The sequence below is a fragment of the Natator depressus genome, chromosome 6 (assembly GCF_965152275.1).
Source record: "Natator depressus isolate rNatDep1 chromosome 6, rNatDep2.hap1, whole genome shotgun sequence".
NCBI lineage: Eukaryota > Metazoa > Chordata > Testudines > Cheloniidae > Natator > Natator depressus.
The window spans coordinates 94,150,574-94,176,143 of NC_134239.1; the positions used below are offsets into that span (position 1 = coordinate 94,150,574).

General features: G+C 43.8%; 1 protein-coding gene across 1 annotated transcript in view; it reads left to right on the top strand.

The window, feature by feature from the left end:
- Window positions 1-25,570, top strand: part of TSHR (thyroid stimulating hormone receptor) — a 229,987-nt gene that overhangs the window by 185,277 nt on the left and 19,140 nt on the right. The window contains exon 9 of the mRNA XM_074957133.1: window positions 20,030-20,107. Coding sequence (XP_074813234.1) covers window positions 20,030-20,107 — 78 coding nt within the window. The remainder of the gene's footprint in view (window positions 1-20,029; window positions 20,108-25,570) is intronic.

A 25,570-nucleotide genomic window follows, 5' to 3' on the forward strand; every position in this document is an offset into this window, starting at 1 on the left:
CCTGGATTTGTGCTGGAAATGGCCCACCTTGATTATCATACACATTGTAAGGAGAGTGGTCACTTTAGATAAGCTATTACCAGCAGGAGAGTGGGTTTGTGTGTGGGGGGGGGGGGTGAGAAAACCTGGATTTGTGCTGGAAATGGCCCAACTTGATTATCATACACATTGTAAGGAGAGTGATCACTTTAGATAAGCTATTGCCAGCAGGAGAGTGGGGTGGGGGGAGGTATTTTTTCATGCTTTGTGTGTATAAACGATCTTCTACACTTTCCACAGTATGCATCCAATGAAGTGAGCTGTAGCTCACGAAAGCTTATGCTCAAATAAATTGGTTAGTCTCTAAGGTGCCACAAGTACTCCTTTTCTTTTTGAGATCTCAAGGTTGCACCTATACAGGCAAAATGCAACACTTAACAGAGGAACCATTGTACACACCAGACAGAGCAATGATTCCCCCGCACTTAAGGAGGGCAATCACAGTCCATACAAAACCATACTTTGCCTGCCCCAAAGCAAGCGCACATAAGCTACGGGAGCCCCAGAAATGGTGAGTAAGCACAGGGTCCGGGGGGACTGATTGTTTCATGGGTGTACTGTCTTCTGGATTTCTGTGCCTTGGGGAGAGCCAACAGCTCCAGGGGAAATCTACACTGAACACTGTCACAACATTCTCCACAGGAGATGGTCCTGGAAGATATTTCGCTGCTGAGGGTGACCGGGGAAGCAAGGGAGGGTCTTCTACTACAAAGCGGCTTCTACCCTGGCCCATACGCAGCTTGACTGTGTGCAGTAATGGTCCCCCTGCCCCTTACGGCACAGTGGCATGGACACGTTAGCCTGACGGGGACAAGAACCACGCTGGCTCTCCCAATAAACCTGAGCAGGCGCAGTGCCCACGTTCTGTCTGAGACTTTTGAAGAGATCACCGATGCCAATTACCGTGATGTGAGAGAGCACATCAATGCGCTATTCCACATCTAGGCATGCATGTATCCCAAACCCTCCTCGCCCAAAGAGCCTGCACCAAAGAACTTCCTTCCTGAAAAAAAAAGCCGCCTACCGGGAACTTCCTCTGGTGTTTGTCCTTCCCCAAGCACCGGACGCTGTGACTGGCTGCCTTCCTCCTGGCTCGAGAAGAGCTCCTGGCTGCATGCATCAAGGGATTCCGGGCTGTCTCCCCCCTCCTCAGCACCCTCGCTTGCATTTTCCTCCTCCTCCTCCTCCTCCTCCCCCCCCCTTGCTGTGCTGGGCTCGGAAGTGTCCATGGTGGTTGTTGGAGTGTAGGTGGGGTTGCCCCCAAGTATCACATCCAGCTCTTTGTAGAAATGGCAGGTTGCGGGGGCAGCACCAGAGTGGCCGTTTGCCTTGCAGGCTTTGCGGTAGGCATTCCGCAGCTCCTTCACTTTAACCCTGCACTCTATGGTGTCCCAGTCATGGCCCCTTTCCGTCATGGCCCTTGATATGTGCCCGAAGGTATCGTAATTCCTATGTATTAAAACTGACAACTATAGAGATAAGTGTCCATTAACATTCCCCTAGCCTTCCAGTGTTCAGGTACAGCTATATTGTTGAATTGGGACGATGTCTATGGGTATAGAAAGAAAAATGGTGTACTAGTTGTGCACTCAATTTCTAAGCAAAGCCGTGGTAAAGTCAGAATGCTTATATCTAGGTATAGTGAGTTGTAATTATTCAACCTGACAGCCACTAGGGCCTGGATCACTGGGGCTAAATGTGTGTTTGATAATATGAGAGAGTCCTTTGGTTTGTGTTGAGGGATAGGAAAGAAGATTGGGGTTAAGAAGTTTAAATATAATTATTACAGAACTAGAGCAGCATGTCACAATTTCTTGTTTTTATGGATGCAACTTCACACCTTATGCAATTGGCTTCAAATGCATCTGATGAAGTGGGTTCTAGCCCATGAAAGCATATTCCCAAATAAATTTGTTAGTATCTAAGGTGCCACAAGGACTCCTCGTTGTTTTTGCTGATACAGACTAACACGGCTACCACTCTGAAACCTATCCGGTGCTGTAACTCCTTATCCTTGTGCTCTGAGGGATTGATCTAAAGCCCAATTAAGTCAATGGAAAGTGACTTTAGTGGAATTTGGATCAGGCCCTGACTTCCAGCTCTTGACATGTGACATTAATCTATTTCTGGTATTTTTCATGCATCCTGTCTGCCTATGGGTTGGAGGTTAGGGGAGGGGCAAGGGTGGGCGAAGGAAGAGATATACTCGTAGGAGAGCAATAATGAGGTGTTCTTCGAGTGCTTGCACATGTCCATTCCACTGTACATGTGTGTGTGCACTGTGCGCGATTGTCTAAGACCTCTTTTCCTCAACAGTACCTGTCAGGGTAGCTTGAGTGCCCCCTGCCATCATGCACTGCAGCATGTAAGTATAAGAGAGTGGAGCACACACACACACCGACCTCTTTCAGTTCTTTCTGACCTCCCATGAGGTTGTCGGAATGGAGTCAAATTTGTTGTGGCAAGAGCTTCCCTCACTCCTTGGTATATATACCCTCTTACTGTTAGAAATTAGTTAGTTGAAGTTAGTTTAGCTGGTTTTTAGTACTTGTTTTAGTTTTAGGTCTTTTTTGATTAAATTTTATCTTTCGGTACTGGGGTCGGTACTGGAACGATGCCTCACTCCCTGGGAGTTTAAGGCTTGCAGAAAGCCTATGCCAGTCGGTGACCCGCACCTGGCTTTCTTTAAATATTTGGGAGAATCCCACATCAGTGTCAGATGTCACATTTGCGAAGGATTTAAGCCCAGCTCAAAGAAAGAAAGAACGAACAGCGAGGCTCAGGTGTTTACTTATGGAGGTAGCACTTTGCGCTCTATCGGAGTCATCACATGGGGAAAGCACCCCATGTATGGAGGCGCCCCATCGGCGATATCTGCAGCTCCTCGATCCCTTTCGCCAGTGCTGAAGACAAGGCATAGACCCTCCCAGGGTTTGGTACTCATTGAGTTTGTTGGTACAGAAGCCAGGTAGAGGCAGAGACTCTGAGACATTTGAGAGAGAGATGCTCTCCCTAGAGCACTTATCAGTTAAGAAGAAGAGACTGCTGCCTCTGGAACCTGTTCCAGGTCTGTCGAGACCATCCTCCAAAAGATCATTGCATCAGGGTCATCAGTTGTTGCCACACTCAGTCACCCTGGAGGAGTGTGCAGCTGCAAGGGACCCGCTTAGCCTCTCAGTGCCAGTATCCCTGGCAGTACAGGAAGGCTTACAATTGGTACTGATTCCTGCAGCTCCTACCTCACCATGTCAGGAACCAACAATACTGCTACCTCCCAAACTTCCACAAAAGCTGGTGCAGTCAAGAGGAAGTCTCCAATGATATCCCCAGTACTGCTGTTATCAGGTTCTGGCTACCTATCTCAAATCCAAACTGGTTCTTCCCCTCTGTTGTCAAAGGTATCGGACTCTTCTTCAGACTCAGAGGTGTGTTTGTCTTTGTCATGTCCAAGATTGGGAACATACAGTCCATCAGAGACCATGGGTCATGCAGCAGTCACAACACTGGCCTCCTGCTCAGGGGCAATGGCTCGGTCAAGGATGGGTTCCAGGCCCATATTACTGGCCATTTTGGATACTGTGCGGTGTCTTTCCTCCCACAAGGATCTCTCCTCCGCTTTCTCATTTACTGTCCTTAATGGCAGGCCAGGGGCATCAGCACTGTGGACATCATTCTCCAGTACCAAGATTGGTACTGAGCATCCAGAAGTCACTCGGGCTGGTTCTCCACCACAAGACATAGAGCAGCCACAACCTCAGAATCCTGTTGCATCTGACCAGATCAGGTGGCAAGAGATTCACCACCACCAGAGGACCACAGAGCTCATCAAGATCTATTGAGAAGGGTGGCCTCTGTTCTTGACAGTCAGACAGAGGAGGTATGTGAAAGCTCTCACAAGCTGGTGGACATTGTGGTATCAGTGGCCCCTGCCAGAGTGGCCCTGCTGATTAACAATGCCATTTTACTCCTACTAGAATTCTGCACCACTGCACAATGCAGAATTTACACAGAATTTACGGTCCCCATAGAATTTTATTTTTTCACGCAGAATTTGTGATTTCTGAGGCTCTGTAATGGGATTGGCACCCACCTCTTGTGAGTGCCCCCCTCTGGTTGTGTGTGTCCGCGGTCTTTAAAGTATGGAGCCATATCCCCAGGGGTTCCTCCCTGGAGAAACTATCTTCCTGCGGCACTCCCCAGGCTCAGTCCCTACTCAGGGTCCTCAGCCTGCCAGGAGCTCCTTCATTGCTTACCCAGTCTTTGCTAGCAAATTGTCTTTGGCTCAGTCCTAGCAGCCAGCCAGGAGCCTCTCGCTCCCCCAGTCCCTGCCCCCGCTTAGCTGTCCATTGTGCTGCAGTTCCTTCAGCCAGCCAGGCATGCAGTTCTTTCTTATCCAGCTCCAAGCAGCAACTGCCCTTTCTCTGGTTCTGAAGCTCCTTTTTATAGGGCTCTCCTGGGCCCTGATTGGCTGTTTCCCCGTGTAGCCACTCTAGCCTGCTTGGAGGACCTTTCCACCACTCCTTACCTGGGATAAGTGTGTCAGGACCCTGAGGCCTCCAACAGGGGGCCTCTGGGCCTAGTGCACCCCATCACACGCTCCTGGTGGCGTGATTATATTGTGTTATTTATCTAGCATCTCAACTGTGCTGTCCACATTCGACACACTGGGACTCCTAGTAAATTGGGACAAATTAATTCTGAAAGCAATATAGAAAATAGTGTCTGTTAGAGCGATCTTAGACTCCACAAAGGACAAGGCCTTTCTACTGCAATCCAGGTTTGAAACACTATGGGGCTTAGTGTTGTGGTTGAAAACACATCCTCTTACCACAGCATGCTGTTGTCTCGGTCTCCTGGGTCACACGACAGCTTTTACCTATGTGGTGCAACACATCAGCCATCCCTACAGCTTTCTGAACTGCAGCCTAACTTCAGCATATGCCCCAATTGTCATCTTTTGGACAAGTTATTTCGGGTGCTGTGGCACCTACAACCAGCCAGCTCAGGTCACAACCTCAAGGAAGTGCTAAGTGTACCAATTCACTTGTTAGAGTAGAACAAAAGGGGATGTTATCCCATTATGTGTACATGGCATATGCCCAGTAATTACATTTGCTCTAAATGCATGAAAGCTAGTGAAATGCTAATGTTATTGTCTTCACCTATCTGTTTCCTGTGATTACTATCTTTGTGTTTAATTAACAGTAAATCAAAGGATTGTGTTAGTATTGAGATGAGAATTTACTTGATGTTCAAACTTCCTGAAAACCTATGAATGTTACCTGTATTGTTTTCACTTATCCATCCCTATTATGTATAATGAATAGTCAGCAATTGTATTATGTATATCACTGTGTGATGGGGCGGCTTCCCTGCACTGGCCCTGAGGGGGTTAAAACCAGCCTAGGGATGCTGAGTGGCAGGCAGCCAAAGGAGTGGCAGCAGGGGAAACAGCAAATTAGGGCGGTGGCTGCAGAGAGTTAGGGCCCAGGTGGCCCATATAAAAGGAAGCTGCAGACCAGAGTGAGTGAATCTGCTGCAGGAACCTCTGTGGAGAAGACTGGCTTCCTAGAGGGCTCCTGGCAGGCTTCCAGGACTTACAGGCTCGAGGCCCTGGGAAGAGGGCAAAGGACCTGGAGCCAGAGGCAGGAGCTGAAGGAACTGAGGCTGCAGGGAAATGGCCCAGGGAATAGAGACAGTGAGCTTGAAGGAAGAGACAACAGGAAGCTGCTGTTTGCATGGTCCTTGGGCTGGGGCCCAGAGTAGTGGGTGGACCTGCCCTCCCCCGCACTAGCCGCTGAAGGAGTGGCCTGGCTGTGGACTGCTAAGCCTCTGCGAGGAGTGGCTGGCCTCTTGTTGGAGGAGTCCCCCAGAAGTGGGGAAAACAGGATGGTGTCACGGCTGGAGGGCTGTGCCACGGAGCAGATGCTGAGAAAAAGGAAACGTAATGGATCTGCAGGTGGGGACGAGGACGGGAGAGCCACCATGACCCGAGGGCACACCTGCTGGGACTGAGCTAATTCCCGAAACACCCAAAACCACCGGGATGCCAGTGTGGTGAGTGACCCTATGACACGCTGTAACTGGATTCCTATGTGTATGTATAGGAAGCAGAATGTTAATTTCAAAGCAAGCGGTCTCTGATGCAGTGACCCAAAGTCAAATACTCAGAATGCATTCTTCATCAAAGGAAGAGCCCATGCTGTGAGTGCATGTATTTGCCTGGCTGCTTTTTGGGGAAGACAGCTATAAAAGTGTGCCTTGGGAACAATCCTTCATCTCTGGACTGATGAATTCTGACAGGGTGGAATTCTGAGCAACTGGACCGAGAATCCCTACAGCTGTTTTAGGTAACCCTGAGAGACTTATGGAAAACTAGCAAATTATTACACTTAAACTTTGATTCACCTGTAATGTGTTTTACCTGTTTTAACCTTTAAATAACCTTCATTTGGGTTTCTTAGCTAATAAATCTTTAATTAGTTTACTAGAGAAATTGGCTTCAGCATTCTCTTTGGTGAGATCTGGAATATACTTTGACCTGGGGTAAGTGACTGGCCCTTTGGGGCTGGAAGAACCTAATACATTGTGATTTTTGGTTTATGTGACCAATATAATTAAGTCCAGTTTGTCCAGGTATTAAGTTTGGCTGGAACACCTAAGGGGACTGCCTGTGGCTCCATGGTGAGACTAATATAGTAATCAGGAGCACACATTTATTACTGGCTTGGTGAAATCTAATTAGAGAACATACCATCACTTTGGGGTGTCTGCCCTGTTTTCTGACAGTCTGACGTCAGATTGACACTCTTAGTTGTGAGCCACTCCAGACACTGTGACAGATGCCAAGAAGGGTTTTGTCGCCTCTGGATTGGGAGGGTGGATCATCTGAAAGTTTATGTGAGGGTTACCTTTATTCCCCTGCTATCAACCCTTCCTCTAGTCACAGATGCATCATGCCTGGTTTGAGGAGCTCATATGGGGTCACTACAGACTCAAGGTCTCTGGTCTTTTCAAGATCTAAATACATATATAAATGTAAGGGAGTTGAGATCTATTCAACTAGCCTGCTCAGCTTTCCTTCCACATATAGTATCTGTTAATTCTAATGGACAATGCTGTGATTATGTTTTATATAAACAGGCAGGGAGGGGTGTGCTCAAATCAGCTGTGCCAAGAGGCAGTTTGCCTCTGGGAATTTTGTATAACTAATTTGATTAATCTCAGAGCTGCTTGTCTGCCTGGGAAACAAAACATGTTGGTGGATCAGCTGAGCAGATCCTTCTCCGATCACCGTGAGTGGTCATTACATCCAGATATGGCCAGATCCATCTTCCAGCTCTGGGGGACTCCCCAAGTGGATCTGTTTGCAACAAAGACCAACAGAAAATGGCATCAGTTTTGCTCCTTATGAGGTTTTAGCTCAGGATCACTGAAAGATGTTTTCCTGCTTTCCTGAAGGAACTCCCTCCTATACACCTTCCCTCCAATTCCATTGTTACCCAGGGTCTTGTTCAAAGTCAAACAAGACCATGCTTACTTTATCCTTATAGCACCAGCATGGCCTCAACACTGGTACTCAAGCCTACTGACCTTGTCAATCAAACTCCGCTATCTCTTCTGTTGGATCGAGGACCACAGTTGCCTGGTCCCTCCTAGCTTGTAAGCCCTCCACCTGACAGTGTGGAGGGCTCACTCCTTTAGAAAGAACTTGCTCTAAGGACATTCATGAAGTGTTTCTGGATAATAGAAAGTCCTCAATTAGGGGCACTTACCTGGCTACGTGGAAGCATTTTTCCATTTGTCCCATTAAAAGGGTGTATCTCCAGAACTGGCTCTCTTGAATCTTTTACTGGACTATCTTCTCTACCTCAAACGTCAGAGTTTAGCTGTTAGCTCTTTAAGACTATATCTGGCAGACATTTTGACCTTCTGCCCTTCGCTGGATGATAATTGCTTTTCTCCAACCCAATCATCATCAGATTCCTAAAGGGCTTGATCAGATTGTACCCACACGTGCAAGATCCTGTCCCTCCTTGGGATCTGAACTTTGTCCTAGCAAAGATGATGGGACCTTTTTTCTTCACTGGGAGTCAGTGTCAACATCGAAAAGTTGATCTTCAACTCCATGCAATCATTGGACTTCATTGGGGAAACTCTAAACTCTATCATGGCACGGGCATACCTGCCCAAAGACAGATTTCAGGCAATAAATGACATCATAGCATGCATCATGAAAAGCCCTTATGTACCAGCCAAGACTTGTCTGTCCCTACTCACTGTTAGGATATAGATATTCAGGCCTATCTGTAAAGGCCTATACTCTAAGAATTTAGGTGTATTCTTATCACTTGGCTAGTTATAGAGGTATAAAAGAGAGAATCAAAATCACTGTCTACCGGTGTAAGACCCTTCTTTTACTGTGACAGTCTGAGACCCTGTGCTTAGGCTAAGATCTTTGGCCAAGCAGCAGAGGCAGCCATAAGCTGGGAAGCGAACAGTCACATCCTCACATTCGAAACTAGTCACATTGAAATACGGTGCTATTGGGCTGTTAGGAATCCAATCCTGTCCTGATAATGCCGATCGCCTCCAGAGAAAGGGAAGTGCCTAGAAGATGTAAAAGGAAACTTAGTTTGATAGCATCCTGTCTGGCAAGAACTCACTTAACAATAGCTGGGATGTGAAATCCTCACTTCTGTATTGTTTTGTCATTATAGTTCCCACTCTGCTATTGTTTGTCTGTATAATCTCTGTCTGGTTCTGTGATTGTTTCTGTCTGCTGTATAATTAATTTTGCTGGGTGTAAACTAATTAAGGTGGTGGGATATAATTGGTTAAATAATCATGTTACAATATGTTAGGATTGGTGAGTTAAATTTCAGTAAAATGATTGGTTAAGGTATAGCTAAGCAGAACTCAAGTTTTACTATATAGTCTGCAGTCAATCAGGAAGTGGGTGGGTGGGAGAAATGGGGGTGGGGAAATTGGAATCATGTTTTGCTAAGGGCAGGAATGGGAACAGGGACACAGGTGTAAGGCTCTGTGGTGGCAGAGCTGGGAAGGGGGACACTAAGGAAGGAAACTGGAATCATGCCTGCTGGAAGTTCACCCTAATAAACATCGAATTGTTTGCACCTTTGGACTTCGGGTATTGTTGCTCTCTGTTCATGCGAGAAGGACCAGGGAAGTAAGTGGGTGAAGGTATAAGCCCCCTAACACTCACCACATAGCCTCATGCACTTACGTGCACTTCATGAGAATTCACCTTCGTTGCCTTCAAACATGACTATAGTCCATGTGCTCACTAAGCTGCCACTCCATGAATCTCATGCTGACAGTCCTGGCCAAGGTACTGTTCTCCCTCCTATGGTGGACAAACCCACATCACAAACACATGGGAGTCCCCCTTCTTCCCTCTTCTCCTGACAAAACTATCATCATCATCGATGCGTCCCTGCTAGGCTGGGGAGCCCAAATGGACAACTGGTCATTCTATCTACAGGACCAAGCACACTGGGGCAGCAATCCTGACGGGGGTGCTGGACACTACTGTCATATAAATAATAATGATACTTGTCTACTGAAATGAGGACTGAAAACACCAACTCATTTCAGATAAGTTGCCAGACATATTTCAGTGAATAATTGATGTTCAGTCATTACCTGGACTGAATGTCACTGGCCTAGATTTGAACGCTAGAGGTAAAATTATCCTATTTCCAATATCAATCTCCTGAGCGAGAAAATCCCCTGAAAGCCATTAATAATTGAAAACATTACTGAGAACAAAGATACAGACAATACCACTATTTTCAGAACGTTAACATCTGTTTTAAAACTTACTTTGTAGGCATGAATGATAAACAGTATCTGTTTCACAATTCATGCTCTGGACATTGTTTTCAGGAATTTATTTCTGTGGTTCCTTCATGAAATTTATTCATGATGGCTCAGATCCTGAGGTACAATGCAGCTTCTTTCTGCCACACTGAGGAGAGGTTCTGTCCCTAAACCTCTGCACAACCAGACACAAGAGGATCACTTTGGTGTAGGGGGAAACTCTTGTGGCATGCAACCTGCATAGCAGCCGCTACACCACCCTTTGCCCCTGCTGCCCACAAAGAAGGAGTGTCCAGAGCACAGGGCTCTGGGGCTTCCCTATAACCCACTGATCCCTGGCTGCCATATTGTTCATTGAAATTGCTGGGAGCTGGCATAACTCAGAGCTGCCTTCAGGTTACTGTAAGTTACAGTAGGGAACCAGCTCAGCAAGCAGCCAGCCCAGGATCTGGGAAATGCAAAGTCTACTTTTGCACCCACTATGGAGCTGCACCAAGGTTCTGGGCCAGTATCATGCTTGTTGTCTCATTACTGATGGCATGTTATGTAGAAAACTCTAAACTCATTTAATAATTTGATGGTCATATTTAAAATGTAGCTGATGGGGGCATATTTTTTTCTGCTTTACTAAACTCTGTAGACTTACTCTAAAATTAGAAGACAAAAAGAATTGGTGATTCTATCAAAAGAAAACACACTTATCCAATGACGTATTTTCATGAGGAAGCTCAGTAACTGTTCCTGGTTAAAACTGTGCTTGGATAACAACAAGGGTTTTACCATAAAGGATCTTTTGGAGAAAAATATTGAAATGCAATCAACACATTAAACTGTATCTTAAAACCTTTCTGGGAAAGAAAGCCCAGAGGGCAATTATTATATAAGAATGCTCTGTGTTGTTGTCTGATGTTCTTTTCCTTTTTCCATTTCTTTTCATTTTTCATGTTTCATTATAATGAGTTTTGTATTGATGAAGTTAGCAGATTCTTTTCTTTATTCCTAGAACAGGCTCAGAATGAGCAGCAATAGTGTAAGTTTCCCCTGCACTGCCTATCCAATGTGCCTCAAACTTGACACAAAGAGAGGAGAGGGTTGCAAGAAGTTGGCTGAAGGGAAAGAAAAAAACAGGAGCATGTGGTTATGGAGTAGAGCTTGGTGAAAGGTGTGGCTTAAATTTTTTTCACTGAAAAATGCTGATTTGGGACAACCAAGACATTTTGTGCATCTGAAGAAGTGGGGTTTTTACCCATGAAAGCTTATGCCCAAATAAATCTGTTAGTATTTAAGGTGCCACCGGACTCCTTGTTGTTTTTGTGAATTTGTGTCAATTTCAACAAATTTTCAATCAAAGAAAGAAATGTCAGAACAGTTCATTTCTACATGAAACTTGTTGATATTTTGGGCTTGAAGCACAAGTGGGCTTAGGTTCCTAACTCCAACTTTTAGGCGCCATTCACAAAACTGAGAAGGAAGAGGAAGTGGTGATGTCACCACCCCTTTTATAACAAGTAGCCCAGTGATTAGGGCACACACCTGAGATATAGAAGATCTAAGTTTGAATCCTCACTAAGGAGCAGAGACTGGAACCCTGGTGTCCCACACCTTCCAGTTGAGTGTCCTAACCACCAGGCTAGAGAGTCATTTTTATTTTGTGCCTGGATCAATGAATATTTAATTATTTATACGAAGTGGAGCAGCTTCAACAGGAGAGATTGAGAGACCTATCACAGAATACCTTATAGCCTGGTGGTTAGGGCATGCAGTTGAGAGGGTGGAGAACTGGGTTTCAGTTCCTGCTCTAGAGTGGAGTTTCAAATGTGGGTCTTCGTATTCCAGGTGAGTGCTCTAACTACTGGATAAATGACATTTGCTTTTATTTTTTTTAAAAAAAGTTGCCACAAATTAAAAAGTTTAGTTTGGGGTTGAATAAAATGTTTTGTTTGACCCAAAACTAATTTTTTTCACAAGCTTCAACTTGCTGAAAATTCCAAAAAATATTCTGTTTTAGGTCAACATAAAAAGAATTAATTTTATTATTGTTATTTTTTGGAACTGCCAGCTAATGGAAAAAATCAGTTATTCACATAACTCTATTATGGAGAGTAGTTATGTGCACAATTAGCAGTTCTTTGAGTGCTTGTCCATATATATTCCACTCATGGTCTGCATGCGCCCTGTGTGATTGAGAATCTGAGTCTTTTGTCCAGTGGTGTCCAGTGTGGCCATGCATGTGCCTTGAATGTTTTCATGCCCTGCACCAAAGAGATACAGGGTAGAGCAGCCCAAATGTTACTCCATTTCTGCTCACCACCCATGGCTGCAAGAGAAAACTACTTGTTGTCATTCTCATGAACTTAGATTTTTCTAACCTTGTGTATATATTCCTACTTTCACACTTATTGTTAATGATTAGTATTAGGTTTTTTGCTTGTTGGCAAATACTTCTGATAGATTTTCTTTTCTTTTTTCAACTTTTTACTGGGTATACATCATAATTCTCCTGTTACTGCAGCTTAGATATGTCAAACCCTAAATGCTCCAGATTTAGGTATTGCCTCTATTGTGAGAGTGCATTACCCATAAATGAGGACCATACATGATGCCTTTTTTTGAGTGCCAAGGGAGGTCCCACATCCCCAGTCAATGAACAGTCTGCAAGTCTTTCTCAGAGAGAACATTAAACATCAAAGAACCTCATCTGAAAATGTCTTTGCTTAATTGATCCATGATTCCAGCCTCAAACTCTGATATCTCTGAGCCCACTGGGGAAGATCTTCCTGTTTCCAGGAGTACACCTGTTAACTCAGTGTCTGCCAGCTCCAGAGCTGTCATGTAAGGCTGCAATTTCTGTCTCAGAAAGAATTGACAAAAAGAAGGAGCACTGCTCTGGAAGAGTTAGAGGCAGATCACCAGTGAAAGTCTCCTTTAACAGGTGGTCTGGTTCCCTTCACTGTGCTTAGTGTAAAGAGACTTGACAGTCTAGTATGGCTGCTGTGGAACTCAAAAAGATCACACTGTTGATGTTTCAGTACCACAGTGGTATATAAAATTGGATGCCTCTTTGGTGCTGGCTCCTGCCATATTGTCTAATACTGCTTCCTCAGCACAAATGATCTCTGTTACAATTCCTTCAGTCCCAGCAATGACTGCTATGCTCCGCTCAGTACATCAGCACAATTGACTCCACTCTTTCCTATGCTCGCTCCCCTGTTGACCCACTGCACCATTTAGTACTGACAAAGTATGTGGTACAGGGAGGCTTGCAGGTGTTGGAGGAGACTTCTCTCTACTTCTCTCAATAACACCTCTTCAATACTGGTACCTTTATCTGCGGCACTGAGTGTGTTTCAAAGTCCAACTGCACAGGGTCTACTGGTACAGACGACTAGTCCAGCTTCTTCCACCCCACCATTGGATGCAGAGTGCTTCATTATATCTTCCTTAGGATCACAAGACAGGATGCAGGAGTCATCTACATATTCCTCAATGGCATCTCCTTTTGCCTCTTACAAATCTTGTAGATGTTCAAGAGACTCTGCTCATGTGAGATTCTACAGTGACTATCACTCTCTTGCCCCATGATTTCCTCTTTGCTATTGGGCCTTCCATTTGCTGTTGGGCCTTCCCTTTGCAATATGCCTGCATGGCCCTTCTGAAATCTATGGGGTTCATATAGGCCAGAACATCATACCTCTGTGCCACCTCTCAGGGAAAAAAATCCTCCTTCTGCTTCTGCTTCTCAGCCTGCTCCTTGACATTGCCTTTTCAAGGTCCTCCTCAAACCGAGGAGATGTCTGAAGAAGTTCCACCTCAAGCTGGTGATTTGATGGGACCTACACCTGTATCATTCTTGTTGTCTGACAAGTTGTAGTTCCTGCTGCCCCATTGCAACTGGTTGATTTTAAAATTTTTCAAAACTTACTTAAGAGAGAGGTTGAGTGTCTTCAAACCCCTGTTGAGGAGGTTCAGGAATGTTCTCACAAACTGATTGACATACTTCATTCAGCTACATCTAGGAAAATAGCTATCCCTATTAATGATGCTATTGTGGACCTGCAAAGATTTTGAGGCAAACTCCTGCTACGTTAGGGTTTTGGTTTTTAAATACCATGCTCCTTTGCAGGGACAGAATTTTCTATACTTATCCAGTACCAGGATCTCTAGTTTTTGACAGCTGCCAATTGTTAAGGGCTTTGCCTTCACCCTCTTCTGGTTCTTGTCATGCAGACAGAAAGCAGAAGACCAGAAGTCCAAAGTGTAGGCAATGTGATGTTTATTGGGGTTAATCAAGCAAGCACAACCATAGTTTTGCGTCCCATGGGAGGGGTAAGGAGTGAGGTTGTGCTTTGCTTAGGGATAGGCATTTCTTTGGCTTTAAGTGTTTCTTATACCTTCTCTCTCCCAACCGCCATCCTCCTCGGCCCTCCCGACTGGTTGCTTGACCTTATCTAAGGAGAGCAGTTGAGGCAGGACTATCCTTCAAGTGTATGCTCATATATTAAACTCCCACTCTACCAAGCAACACTTTAGCTCTATCTCTCATCTCTTTTCACCCCATCTGCTTGTGGGAAGATGTAACACACAGTATCTTTGTTCACACATGTTAATAAGAATATAAAAATATCAAAAGTCAAATGGACAAACAAGACCCAAAATTCTTTCTCAGGCAAATATACAGGCCTGAATACTACATTATCATCACTAACACTCCTAACACCAATGAGTGCTCATTCCTTTAGAGCTCAGGCAGCCTCAGCAGTATCTTTACAAAATATCTCTATTATGGACATCTATAAGGCAGACCCTGTAGATCAAGTCATACTTTCACAAGACACTACTCCATCGTAGAAACATCAAATTTGGAAGTATCTTTTGGCAAAGTTGTGCTGTGGTCTTTATTCATTTAGATTCTGAGCTCACATCAGCTTGCATTGAATCACTGCTTGTGAGTCACTATGAGTGGAATATATAAATATGGGCAAGCACTCAAAGAAAGAAAATCAGTAACTGGAGTTCTTTCAGATGTACTGTCCATATTATATATTCCGTGACACACACTCCTTCCCCTTTGCTATGGAGTCCTGTGACATTGGGATTCTGTGGTGGGGAAGGAACTCAGTGGCTGGCAGTTGGGCTCTCTGCCTTATATACCCTCAGTACAGGTTACAAGGACATTCAGGGCACGTGCACAGTCCCAATGGACACTGCTGGCCAAAAAACTCTGATATTGAGTGCACGGGGTGCCTGCACACCGTGAGTGGAATTTTTATATATGCACAACACATCTCAAAAAAAACTACAGGTAAGTAACTTTTTTTTATTCTTTAATGAATTTTTTTTAGGATATAAACAAGACATTAATGATGTCAGTAATCCTAACTGATCACTTACCTAGCCATTATCAGTTGCTTATTTACTGCAGGCATCACGGTAGAAGAGAATATTGAGATATTTAAAGAAGGACAGGTAATGGCTTTACAGATTAATTTGGGGAGGGCATAGCATGCATTGGGGCAATACGGAAGAAATGTGAAGGTGCTTGTGGGAGAAGTGGATAAACAGGCAATGGAGACTGGCATCATTATAGAGAAGATGGTGCTGAGGAAAATGTGGAGAGCCATAAAGGTAGGGGCTAGAGGTTTGCATAAGATGCAGTGGGAAAAGGGAGGCCATTGGAGGGACTCAGAAGTGGCATAGAACTGCTTGAAATTTTGTTTTTGAAACTTTTTTCCCCAGCAGAATTATAGCCTTGTTAAGAATAAAACATTTTGGTAAAATGCTTCTGGTTTTTCTACATTTTACAGTTTTTCATCTACATTTCAAATTTTAAAAATTTGAATTTTCAGGGTTTGGGGTTTTGTCACTGCATACAATATAATGAATTTTTACTTTTTTTCTTTTTTCTTTTTCTTTTTGCATTTTTACTTTTACCACTATCACTTTTCAGTACTTCCTGAAAAATTGTGAAGTGGCAAAAGGAAAAATGAGATTCTAACTCTGCCAACCATAGCTCTTCAAAAGTTGAAGTTTTGAAAAGTTACAAAGTACCAAAAGGAAAAAAATAAAAAGCAAGGGAGAAAAAAACCTGGACATCACTCATGATATTGCAATCAGTATCAGAGAGGAAAAACTGAGAGGAAGCAAGAAACCAAAATTTTGAAAAAAATATTTAACAATTTTTTTTTTAAAAATGGGGGAGAAAGTCATACCCTTTGAGACAGAAACAACTTTAGAATTGTTTTTCAGTTTTTTTTAGCCAGCTCTAGGATGACATGTTCAGACCAGCAGGTCAGAAAGGTAATTCAAAATTGACCGGAGATCGGGGTCAGGAAGGCCAGAGACGAATAGGTTGCAGTAATCAAGATGGGCAATGATAAGCATCTGGACAAAAGTTTTTAATTAGTGTGGACAGAGAGAAAAGATTGGATCTTGGAAATGGTAGGAAGGAAGAAGCATAATTTGGACATAGCCTGAATGTATACAGGTAGAGAGGGTGGAGTCAAGGATGACACCCAGATAATAGGGAGGCATGACTTCGGAGGGTGATTATGCTATCAACATTGACAGATATTAGCGGAAGAATGGAGGGCTTGAGAAGAAGCTTCCTTGACACAGTCCCTCACGTCATCTGGACATTAACATTCACTTAAAGCTATTTTAAAAAAGATAATAGTTGAACAGGGGCATTGACATTTTTAATTTGGTCTTGGGTCATGATGAATTTGAGAGAAAAAAATTAGTGTACACTTAGACAAGAAATGTAAAGAAGGACAAGAAAGCTGTTGGAAGAGGCTAAGCCAGCCATACATAAACACCTTCAGTCAAACCAGAAATTAACAAGGAGAGTCTATTCCTTTTCCATTTAAAATGGGTACCTATTAAACAAAATAAAAAGGGCTTAAACAATTGAAATAAATTAGTATCAGGAAATCCTGCATTCTGATGGGCCTGACTCTTGTGCACTCAAACTGGCAGGCAACAGTGAAGCCCCTCCTCATTAAGGGATTATTATAAACATGCCATTGGTCTCTGGATGACTCTGTAGGTTTGAGAGTCTGTCTAGTTCTATTGGAAGATCTGAACTGTTGTCTTTCAACTTTATTACTCCCAGCGGTGTCTTAAATGTCAGAGAAAAATATTGCAAAATTGGACAAGCAATTATTTAGATGTACAATGATTTCTAGTGCTTAGGGCAAAGAGGTTTTCTCTTGCTTCAGTCACAGCTACAGTGAAGTTGTTGAAGGCTCTGATTAATCCTTAGCTCTTGTTCTGTTTTTGATTTTTAGAGATACTCAGTGTTAGATTTGCAGACAGGAAATGAAAGGGGGAAATAGCAAATAGTGAAACAGTAGCTCAAGATACTAAAGCCACTGGGTCTACATTGACAAGCTATGAGAATGGCTCCCATATTTCTCCATAAAGCATCAGATAAAGGGAGATACTAATCCCTGATATAGTGTTAAAGCAGAACTAGGGTTTGTTTCACATGACAGCAGATGAGAGGATAGGCTATGAGAGATTTTCTTGGTGGCATGCAGGGAATTAGGCATGTGTTATGCCTAACAAATAATATGCAGGAAATATATTCCAGTGCTCACTGTGCACTTGTGTTTTATAGGTCAAGTGAAATATTTGCATCTTCTGACTTGACTACAGTGAGAAGTATGGGCCTGTGCCTAGTGAGGTCAAGTTTGCCAATAACATCAATGGGGACAGGATTTGGTCCTTTGTAGTTTTCAAGACACAAACATTATGGCTTGCAGATGAATTTGCACACTTTACAGCTAAACCGATTCAATTGCATTTTCAGGACTTGAGTCTAAAGACTTGATCTATGCTCCCCTGTGGACCTTTAGTTCTTCACCAAACGCTGGCCTGTTCTAGCCAGCGTAGTCTAATGATTAGAGCAGTTGAGCTCGGGAGATTTGGGTTGTGTTCACAGCTCTGCCACTGACCTCAGGGAAGTCATTTCATCTCTCTGCCTGAGTTTCCTCAGGAGATAAGGATACTTACTAAGTTACCTCTTTTGCAAAGTGCTCTGAGATCTTCAGATTAAAAATGCTATAAAACAGCTAGCTGTTGTTCTCTAAAGAGTTTTGGGAATGTGAAGGACACTGGACCTAATCAAACTGAATTCCAGATTACATTACTACTTGCCAGTGGAATGCAACTGATACCCAGGAGGTAGCCTCAGGCTGGGTAGATTGGTCACTTTCTTTGTAACGTTGAGTAGCTTTAATTGGTCCATTGCTGTATTATGGTAACTTCTTGAGTGTTCAATAAGCATTTTGTGGTATTTATTTAATTATGCAATGTGCTACCCTGTCTCTGCAATGCATATGCACTGCAACCTGTATCTGTATTTTCTCTGGTGTTTCAAGTGCCAGAGTGATGTGGAGTGAAAGGTGGTCTTGTCTTTGTTTACATGGCTCATGTGTAGGGATGAGAGAATGCTGTGTTGCTACAGGCTTTAGGAAAGTGTCTGAATGATGGAGGGAAATTGTTTGTTTCTCCAGAATTTTAGAACATTGATTTTGTTGATGACATCATGGTAGAGATTTAGTTTGGTTGTTTTTTCTTTCAGGTTCATTCTTTCTCTCTCCTTCTTTCCAAGGAGCTTCAGTCTGATCTCTAAATTGTTACATGTACATAGGAGGCCCTGTTTTGGTTATGCAAACCTTAGGGCACCTGAAACATGTATTCTCACACTCAAACCCAGCGTGGGCGGTGTTTTCCTACAGGTCTCTGATGTGTCCACAAATGTCATTTGCCTCCTCAGATCTGAGGTTGGGGGTATGAAAGCTTTAACCCTCCTCCTCCCACCCCCCAGATTTGCTTAGGGGGAGTGTTTGGTGTTTATGGTGTGCATATGTGTTTGGGGTGGAGGATTTACTTTATTTACGGGGATGTTTCTTGGCTTTTTGAGGAAAAAAGATTAAAATGTTCAGAATGGTAAGACTGAGTTTATTCATTCTTCCTGAGACTTGTTAATTGGGCTCATTTTATACAAAGCAAAATAACTGATAGTACTTAAAATGTTGATTGGATAAGGTGGACATGCAGATGCAGAGGCCACTTTTAAAAATGTGGTTCAACAGGTGAACTGTAATGCTTTTTACTGGACTTAAAACTCCTTCCATCCCTCACACTTATGTCTTTTCTGCTCCTAGTAAAACTAGGTGGGAGGAAGCATTATGTCGCCTCCTCTCCCCAGATGGTGGTGGCTCCCTGTGGCCTGGTTGCCCCTCCTTCCATCCGCATTCACAGCTAAAAAGAAGTGGTTGTTTCTCAAAGCCCAGTCCTCTTTCCCCCTCTCCCCCTTCCTCCTCATGTTCCTTATCATAACTGAAGAGAAGTGGAATAGGTATCATTTTGAATTAAGACCAGGTAACCTTAAAAATATTTGTGAATAAAGACAGAATAACAATAACAATGAAAATATGTATATTTAATTTTTATTTTTAAAGAGAGACTCCTTTTATAAGTAGGTGAAAGAATACCAATATATACAATCAGTTACACAATGTGTAACTATCTCTAGATGAAGGTGTGACTGTAGCTCTGCCTCAAATACTGCACGGTAGAGTATAAATAATATGGGAGCAGAAAATGAACTCGTAAGTTACAGGTAAAGTTCAATGAGCAGTGGCAGAGGTTCTTTTTCTAGTTTTTAAATGCCAGAGAAAGGTGTCAACTGACCATACCAAAGACTAAAATCCTGTACAGAATTGGTCTGCACAGAATAGGTATGATATGTGCAGTGGCAAGGCAAGTTTCCTCCATGTTACTTAGTCAATGTGCCTCAACCCTGCTCTGGAGAGACCATCCTTAAGGTTTAGATAGGATGTTCATCATCCATAACTTATTCAGTCTTGGTTGCCTCTACTGGGGTTGCCACATGAGGAGGTAGTTTTTGTGATGTGGACACTTGTACCATTAGGAATTGGACTGTCAGCTACTAAGCTGCTGGCTGTTTGTCAAATTTATTTAAAGCATGAAAAAAAAAGGCCCATGTGGTAACTCAGGGTTCCTATAGCTTCTAGTCTTGTTCTTTTTCACTGGGATGTTCATATTCCTCTTTACATATGGTAGCTCATGGGAGATATATAATTTTATCACCAGATAATTGTGCATTTTCTCTCTGCAGCTACCTGCACAAGAACAAATACCTGAAAGTTATTGAAGAAGATGCATTTTGGGGAGTGCACAGTGGACCAACCCTGCTGTGAGTAGGACAAAAGGGTGGAGAACATTTTAAAAGTGGTGTTCATTAGCACTGCACCATCCTCAGGACTATCAATAGAAAACAAGAGTGGGGGTGATATGCTTACACAATAACATTGATGATAACAGCTGTTATTCTGGAACTGACTATATTACCTAGGGTTAATGCTCTGTGTTGGAAGAGACTTGGGTTTGGGTTTGATTCTCAGTCTTTCTTGGTCTTTTGTTTCTTGGGGTTTAGACAGTGGCAGATGTACATAGCTTAATTATTCCTTTAGTTCAGGGGTGGGCAAACTTTTTGGCCTGAGGGCCACATCGGGGTTCCAAAACTGTATGGAGGGCCGGGTAGGGAAGGCTGTGCCTCCCCAAACAGCCTGCCCCCTCACACTTTCCGCCCCCTGATAGCCCCCCTCAGAACTCCTGACCCATCCAACTCTCCCTGCTCCTTGTCCCCTGACTGCCTCCTCCTGGGACCCCACCCCCATCCACCCCCACCCCCTGACAGGCCCCCCAGACTCACATGTGTATCCAACCCCCCCCCCAGTTCCCTGTCCTCAGGACCCCCCCCCGAACCTCTGCCCCATCCAACTGCCCCCTGCACCCTGTCCCCTGACTGCCCCCGGGGCCCCTGCCCCTTATCCAACCCTCTGGCCCTGGCCCCCTTACCATGCCACTCAGAGCAGCATGTCTGGCAGCCGCGCCGCCTGGCCGCAGCCAGACACGCTGTCGTGCTGCCCTGCATGAGTGCGCAGCCCCGCCGCACAGAGTGCTGCCCGTGTGGTGGCGTGGCTGCAGGGGAGGGAGTACAGCGGGGGAGGGGCTGGGGACAGCTTTCAGGGCCAGGAGCTCAGGGGGCAGGCAGGACAGTCCCGTGGGCCAGATGTAGCCCGCGGGCTGTAGTTTGCCCACCTCTGCTTTAGTTGATTAAAAGTCACCTGTAAAAAGGAAATAGTTGGGTTTGTGCCTTTTAGAAATATATTTATTTTTGATACTCTGTAATGATTAAAGAAGGGCTGAAAGAAGTTTTAGAAGTTAGTGTTTTACATTAGAAATACAACTCCTCATTACCTTCTTTCTCCTGAAAGACACTGTATAACTGGAGAACTAGTAGGATTGTAATAGTATAAGTAATAAGGAAATGGAAACTGAGATGGGAAGGGATTTTTAGTCAACTCTTAAAATTATTTTGTTGCTGCTGCTGTTTTTGTTACTCCCTATGTAATTTGGCTCCCTGTCCAGTTTTCTGGTCCTCCAAATAGGCTACCATTAAAAGCAAGGAAGACAAGGTTTGATATTCTTCTACTTCTAAAGTAAAAAAACAGGAAAAAAGTTTGAAGAATGCATGACAGATTTTTTCTATACAAATGAATGGACACAACCCCAGTGCTTTGTTTTTCTACAGTTTAGGTTTAAGGAGAGGGTTTGATAGACTTAGAAGGGAGTCTGTCCAGTCCTTAATGTAGAGGATGGATGATATCCTGGGGACAATGGTGGTGCTGAGAAATGTTGGAAGAATGAGAGAGGGTCCTGAGTTTAAAAACAAACAAACATACAAACAAACAGGTACTTCTCTAGCCTCTAATTTACTTGCAGAAGATCCTGAAATTCCTTCCTTCCGGCATACCAGCTGAATTGCAGTGTTTAGCCTGTTGGTGATCATGGCAGTGATGCCAGCCACACAGATCACGCCAAATGAGGTTGCCAGATTCACTCTCTATTTTGTGTGTCATATTCAGTGTCATTGCATCAAAATGATGTTTGGGCTACTGGGTTACTTAAGGATCAATAAGAATCCTCCCAGCTAGACTAGGTAATTCAGGTTGTAGGAGGCATGATCTTTCTCTCGGGATGTGACTGATGCCAGAAAAACAGGCAGGGAAACAGCTTTGCGGTAACATACCCCTATCTGATTAACCATAAAATGGTATTGACATGTGAGGCCTCAGTCCTGTATCAGAAGGTTCCTTGATAGTGACCACGAGTTCAGAAAGGGAGGTGGAATATGGAACAGGGGAATCAAGACAAAAAGCCAGAAAGCACATCAGTTTAAAAAATAAAACCTTCCAGTTGTAGTTTAACACTTTGGGGTATTTATTCTTTAATATTAGTCTTTTTCTTACAGCAGAATTTGATTTTTGCCTCAGTACTGCAATCTATTAAGTAGGGAGTCTCTCTATCAGTCTGCTTATGTTGTTTCCCTCTTTTTGCTGACTGCTTATGGAACATAAAACCTATATTTTAACTGAGAGCCAAAAGAGATCTTCCTTCACCTCAAATGGTAGAAGACTGTTTTTCTTAGCTAATATTCTTAAAGTCTATTCTCACTGCTGCAGTTTGCAATGGCAGTGTCTGTGCAGCTAGAGATCTATCCCTTTAAATGCACAAGGTTTCCCAAATACCTTTACAGGACAGAAGATTATTTACAAAATGGTTTCATTGATGGGGAAGGGAATATTAGGCAGAATATTTTGTGTGTATTTAATAGACATCTAAAAAGATATTGGTCTAATATGTTGACCTAAGTATGTCAAAATACATACCTATATAAACAATCAAATCACTGAGCCTGCAGATAGATAGCATTTTATAGATATCACATTAATGTAGAGTTGTGGTTACCAATAGTGGAAAAGTAGAATTCAGGGCATATAAAAAGACATTTCTTTTCCTCCTGTGTTTTCAGGTTAGATTTGTTCTCAAAGTGACTGGAAGTTGTCATCATGTTCCGTAGTCTATTGTGCTGACCCACCCGCCACTAATCCACAGGACACTGGCATGTGTTTTGAGTCTTTCAGTCAAATCAGCCAGCTTTCTATCTTCCTTTAGAAACTGTGCATGTGTGCAATAGACAGGTCATAATAACATTTCCACCAAAAGATGGAGGTGATGCTAAATAGACATTGCACAAGGCGGAATTGCTTCTCCAGGAAAGAAGACAGAGGAGCCATGATAAGTGATCATAAATGTACCATCTGCTGTTTATTCCTAATCCAGTTTCTTGTTTTAAAAGTTGACAGCATTTTTCTGTGATGTGCAATGCCAGCAAATTGAAGGACCACGCACATATGAACTACTTTGGGAATGCAGGATGTTCAGTCAAGTTTAATTTGTGGGTAACAACTTCAGGGCCTTCTGTAACCCTTACACAATTGGTAGAGCCCTGCGCGGATATAAAAAAGTGGATCTTCATATGATCCGCATCCGCAAGAATCAACTTGTATCCGATCTGCACTCCCTCGTTTATCTTTATCTGGACCGCATCCGCAGCAGCAAGCTATCTCACAGTGCCTCTCAGGAGGAGCGTCTGAATGCGTGTGCATGTGTACTGTATATAGGATCTCAAAGGCAGGGAAGCAGCTGTCTGCAGCTTATAGCCTATGAGGCTGCTTCCCCACCTTCCAAATCCTATATTCCCTCTCCCCTCCACCCCCCCCCCCATACAGAGAAAGGGGAGATGCATGTATCATATTTGTATTTAAAGATATAAGTATTGGCTCTATACTGTCTGTATTTCAAACTTGTGCTATGCTTCTGGGTGACACCCCAGACAAGTTGTTGTCAGCTCTGCCTAGCCTGCTTGATGGTCCATTAAGGACCATCAGCTATACCATTGACCCATGGAGAGAAGGCAGGCACATCTTGTGACTCAGCAAGGTATGCAGGGACGTGCCTATGGACAGAACTCTGAGGTTTTTCCAGGCCATGTGATGGACAGCTTGTCTTTGGAACAAAGAAAGAAAGACCACATGTCAAGAGAATAAAAAAGCTGCTGCAGCTCCTCCATCTGGTCTTCAATCCTGCTTCATACCTCTGGAGGGACTTTGCTACAAACAGAAGCTCTAAACAAAGGACTGAAAGACCCATTCCAGCTGTGAATGTTCTCCAGAGACTTGATTTGAACCTGCAGTTTATTCCATCACTGCTGCAAGCCTGTACCAAGAACTTTGCCATTACTGTATGTAATTGATTCCATTTAACCAATTCTAGCTCTCATCTATATCTTTTTCCTTTTATGAATAAACCTTTAGATTTTAGATTCTAAAGGATTGGCAACAGCATGATTTGTGGGTAAGATCTGATTTATATATTGACCTGGGTCTGGGGCTTGGTCCTTTGGGATCGAGAGAACCTTTTTTCTTTTATTGGGGTATTGGGGTATTGGTTTTCATAACCATCATATCATCCCCATAACAAGCGGCACTGGTGGTGACACTGGGAAACGGGAGTGTCTAAGGGAATTGCTTGTGTGACTTGTGGTTAGCCAGTGGGGTAAAACCAAAGTCTTCTGTGTCTGGCTGGTTTGGTTTGCCTTAGTATCATAGAATCATAGAATATCAGGGTTGGAAGGGACCTCAGGAGGTCATCTAGTCTAACCCCCTGCTCAAAGCAGAACCAATCCCCAACTAAATCATCCCAGCCAGGGCTTTGTCAAGCCTGACCTTAAAAATATCTAAGGAAGGAGATTCCACCACCTCCCTAGGTAACGCATTCCAGTGAAAAAGTTTTTCCTAATATCCAACCTAAACCTCCCCCACTGCAACTTGAGACCATTACTCCTTGTTCTGTCATCAGCTACCACTGAGAACAGTCTAGATCCATGCTCTTTGGAACCCCCTTTCAGGTAGCTGAAAGCAGCTATCAAATCCCCCCTCATTCTTCTCTTCTGCAGACTAAACAATCCCAGTTCCCTCAGCCTCTCCTCATAAGTCATGTGTTCCAGTCCTCTAATCATTTTTGTTGCCCTCCGCTGGACGTTTTCCAATTTTTCCACATCCTTCTTGTAGTGTGGGGCCCAAAACTGGACACAGTACTCCAGATGAGGCCTCACCAGTGTTGAATAGAGGGGAACGATCATGTCCCTCGATCTGCTGGCAATGCCCCTACGTATACATCCCAAAATGCCATTGGCCTTCTTGGCAACAAGGGCACACTGTTGACTCATATCCAGCTTCTCGTCCACTGTAACCCCTAGGTCCTTTTCTGCAGAACTGCTGCCGAGCCATTTGGTCCCTAGTCTGTAGCGGTGCATGGGGTTCTTCCATCCTAAGTGCAGGACTCTGCACTTGTCCTTGTTGAACCTCATCAGTTTTCTTTTGGCCCAATCCTCTAATATGTCTAGGTCCCTCTGTATCCTATCCCTACCCTCCAGCGTATCTACCTCTCCTCCCAGTTTAGTGTCATCTGCAAACTTGCTGAGGGTGCAATCCACACCATCCTCCAGATCATTTATGAAGATATTGAACAAAACCGGCCCGAGGACCGACCCTTGGGGCACTCCACTTGATACCGGCTGCCAACTAGACATGGAGCCATTGATCACTACCCGTTGAGCCCGACAATCTAGCCAACTTTCTATCCACCTTATAGTCCATTCATCCAGCCCATACTTCTTTAACTTGCTGGCAAGAATACTGTGGGAGACCGTGTCAAAAGCTTTGCTAAAGTCAAGGAACAACATGTCCAC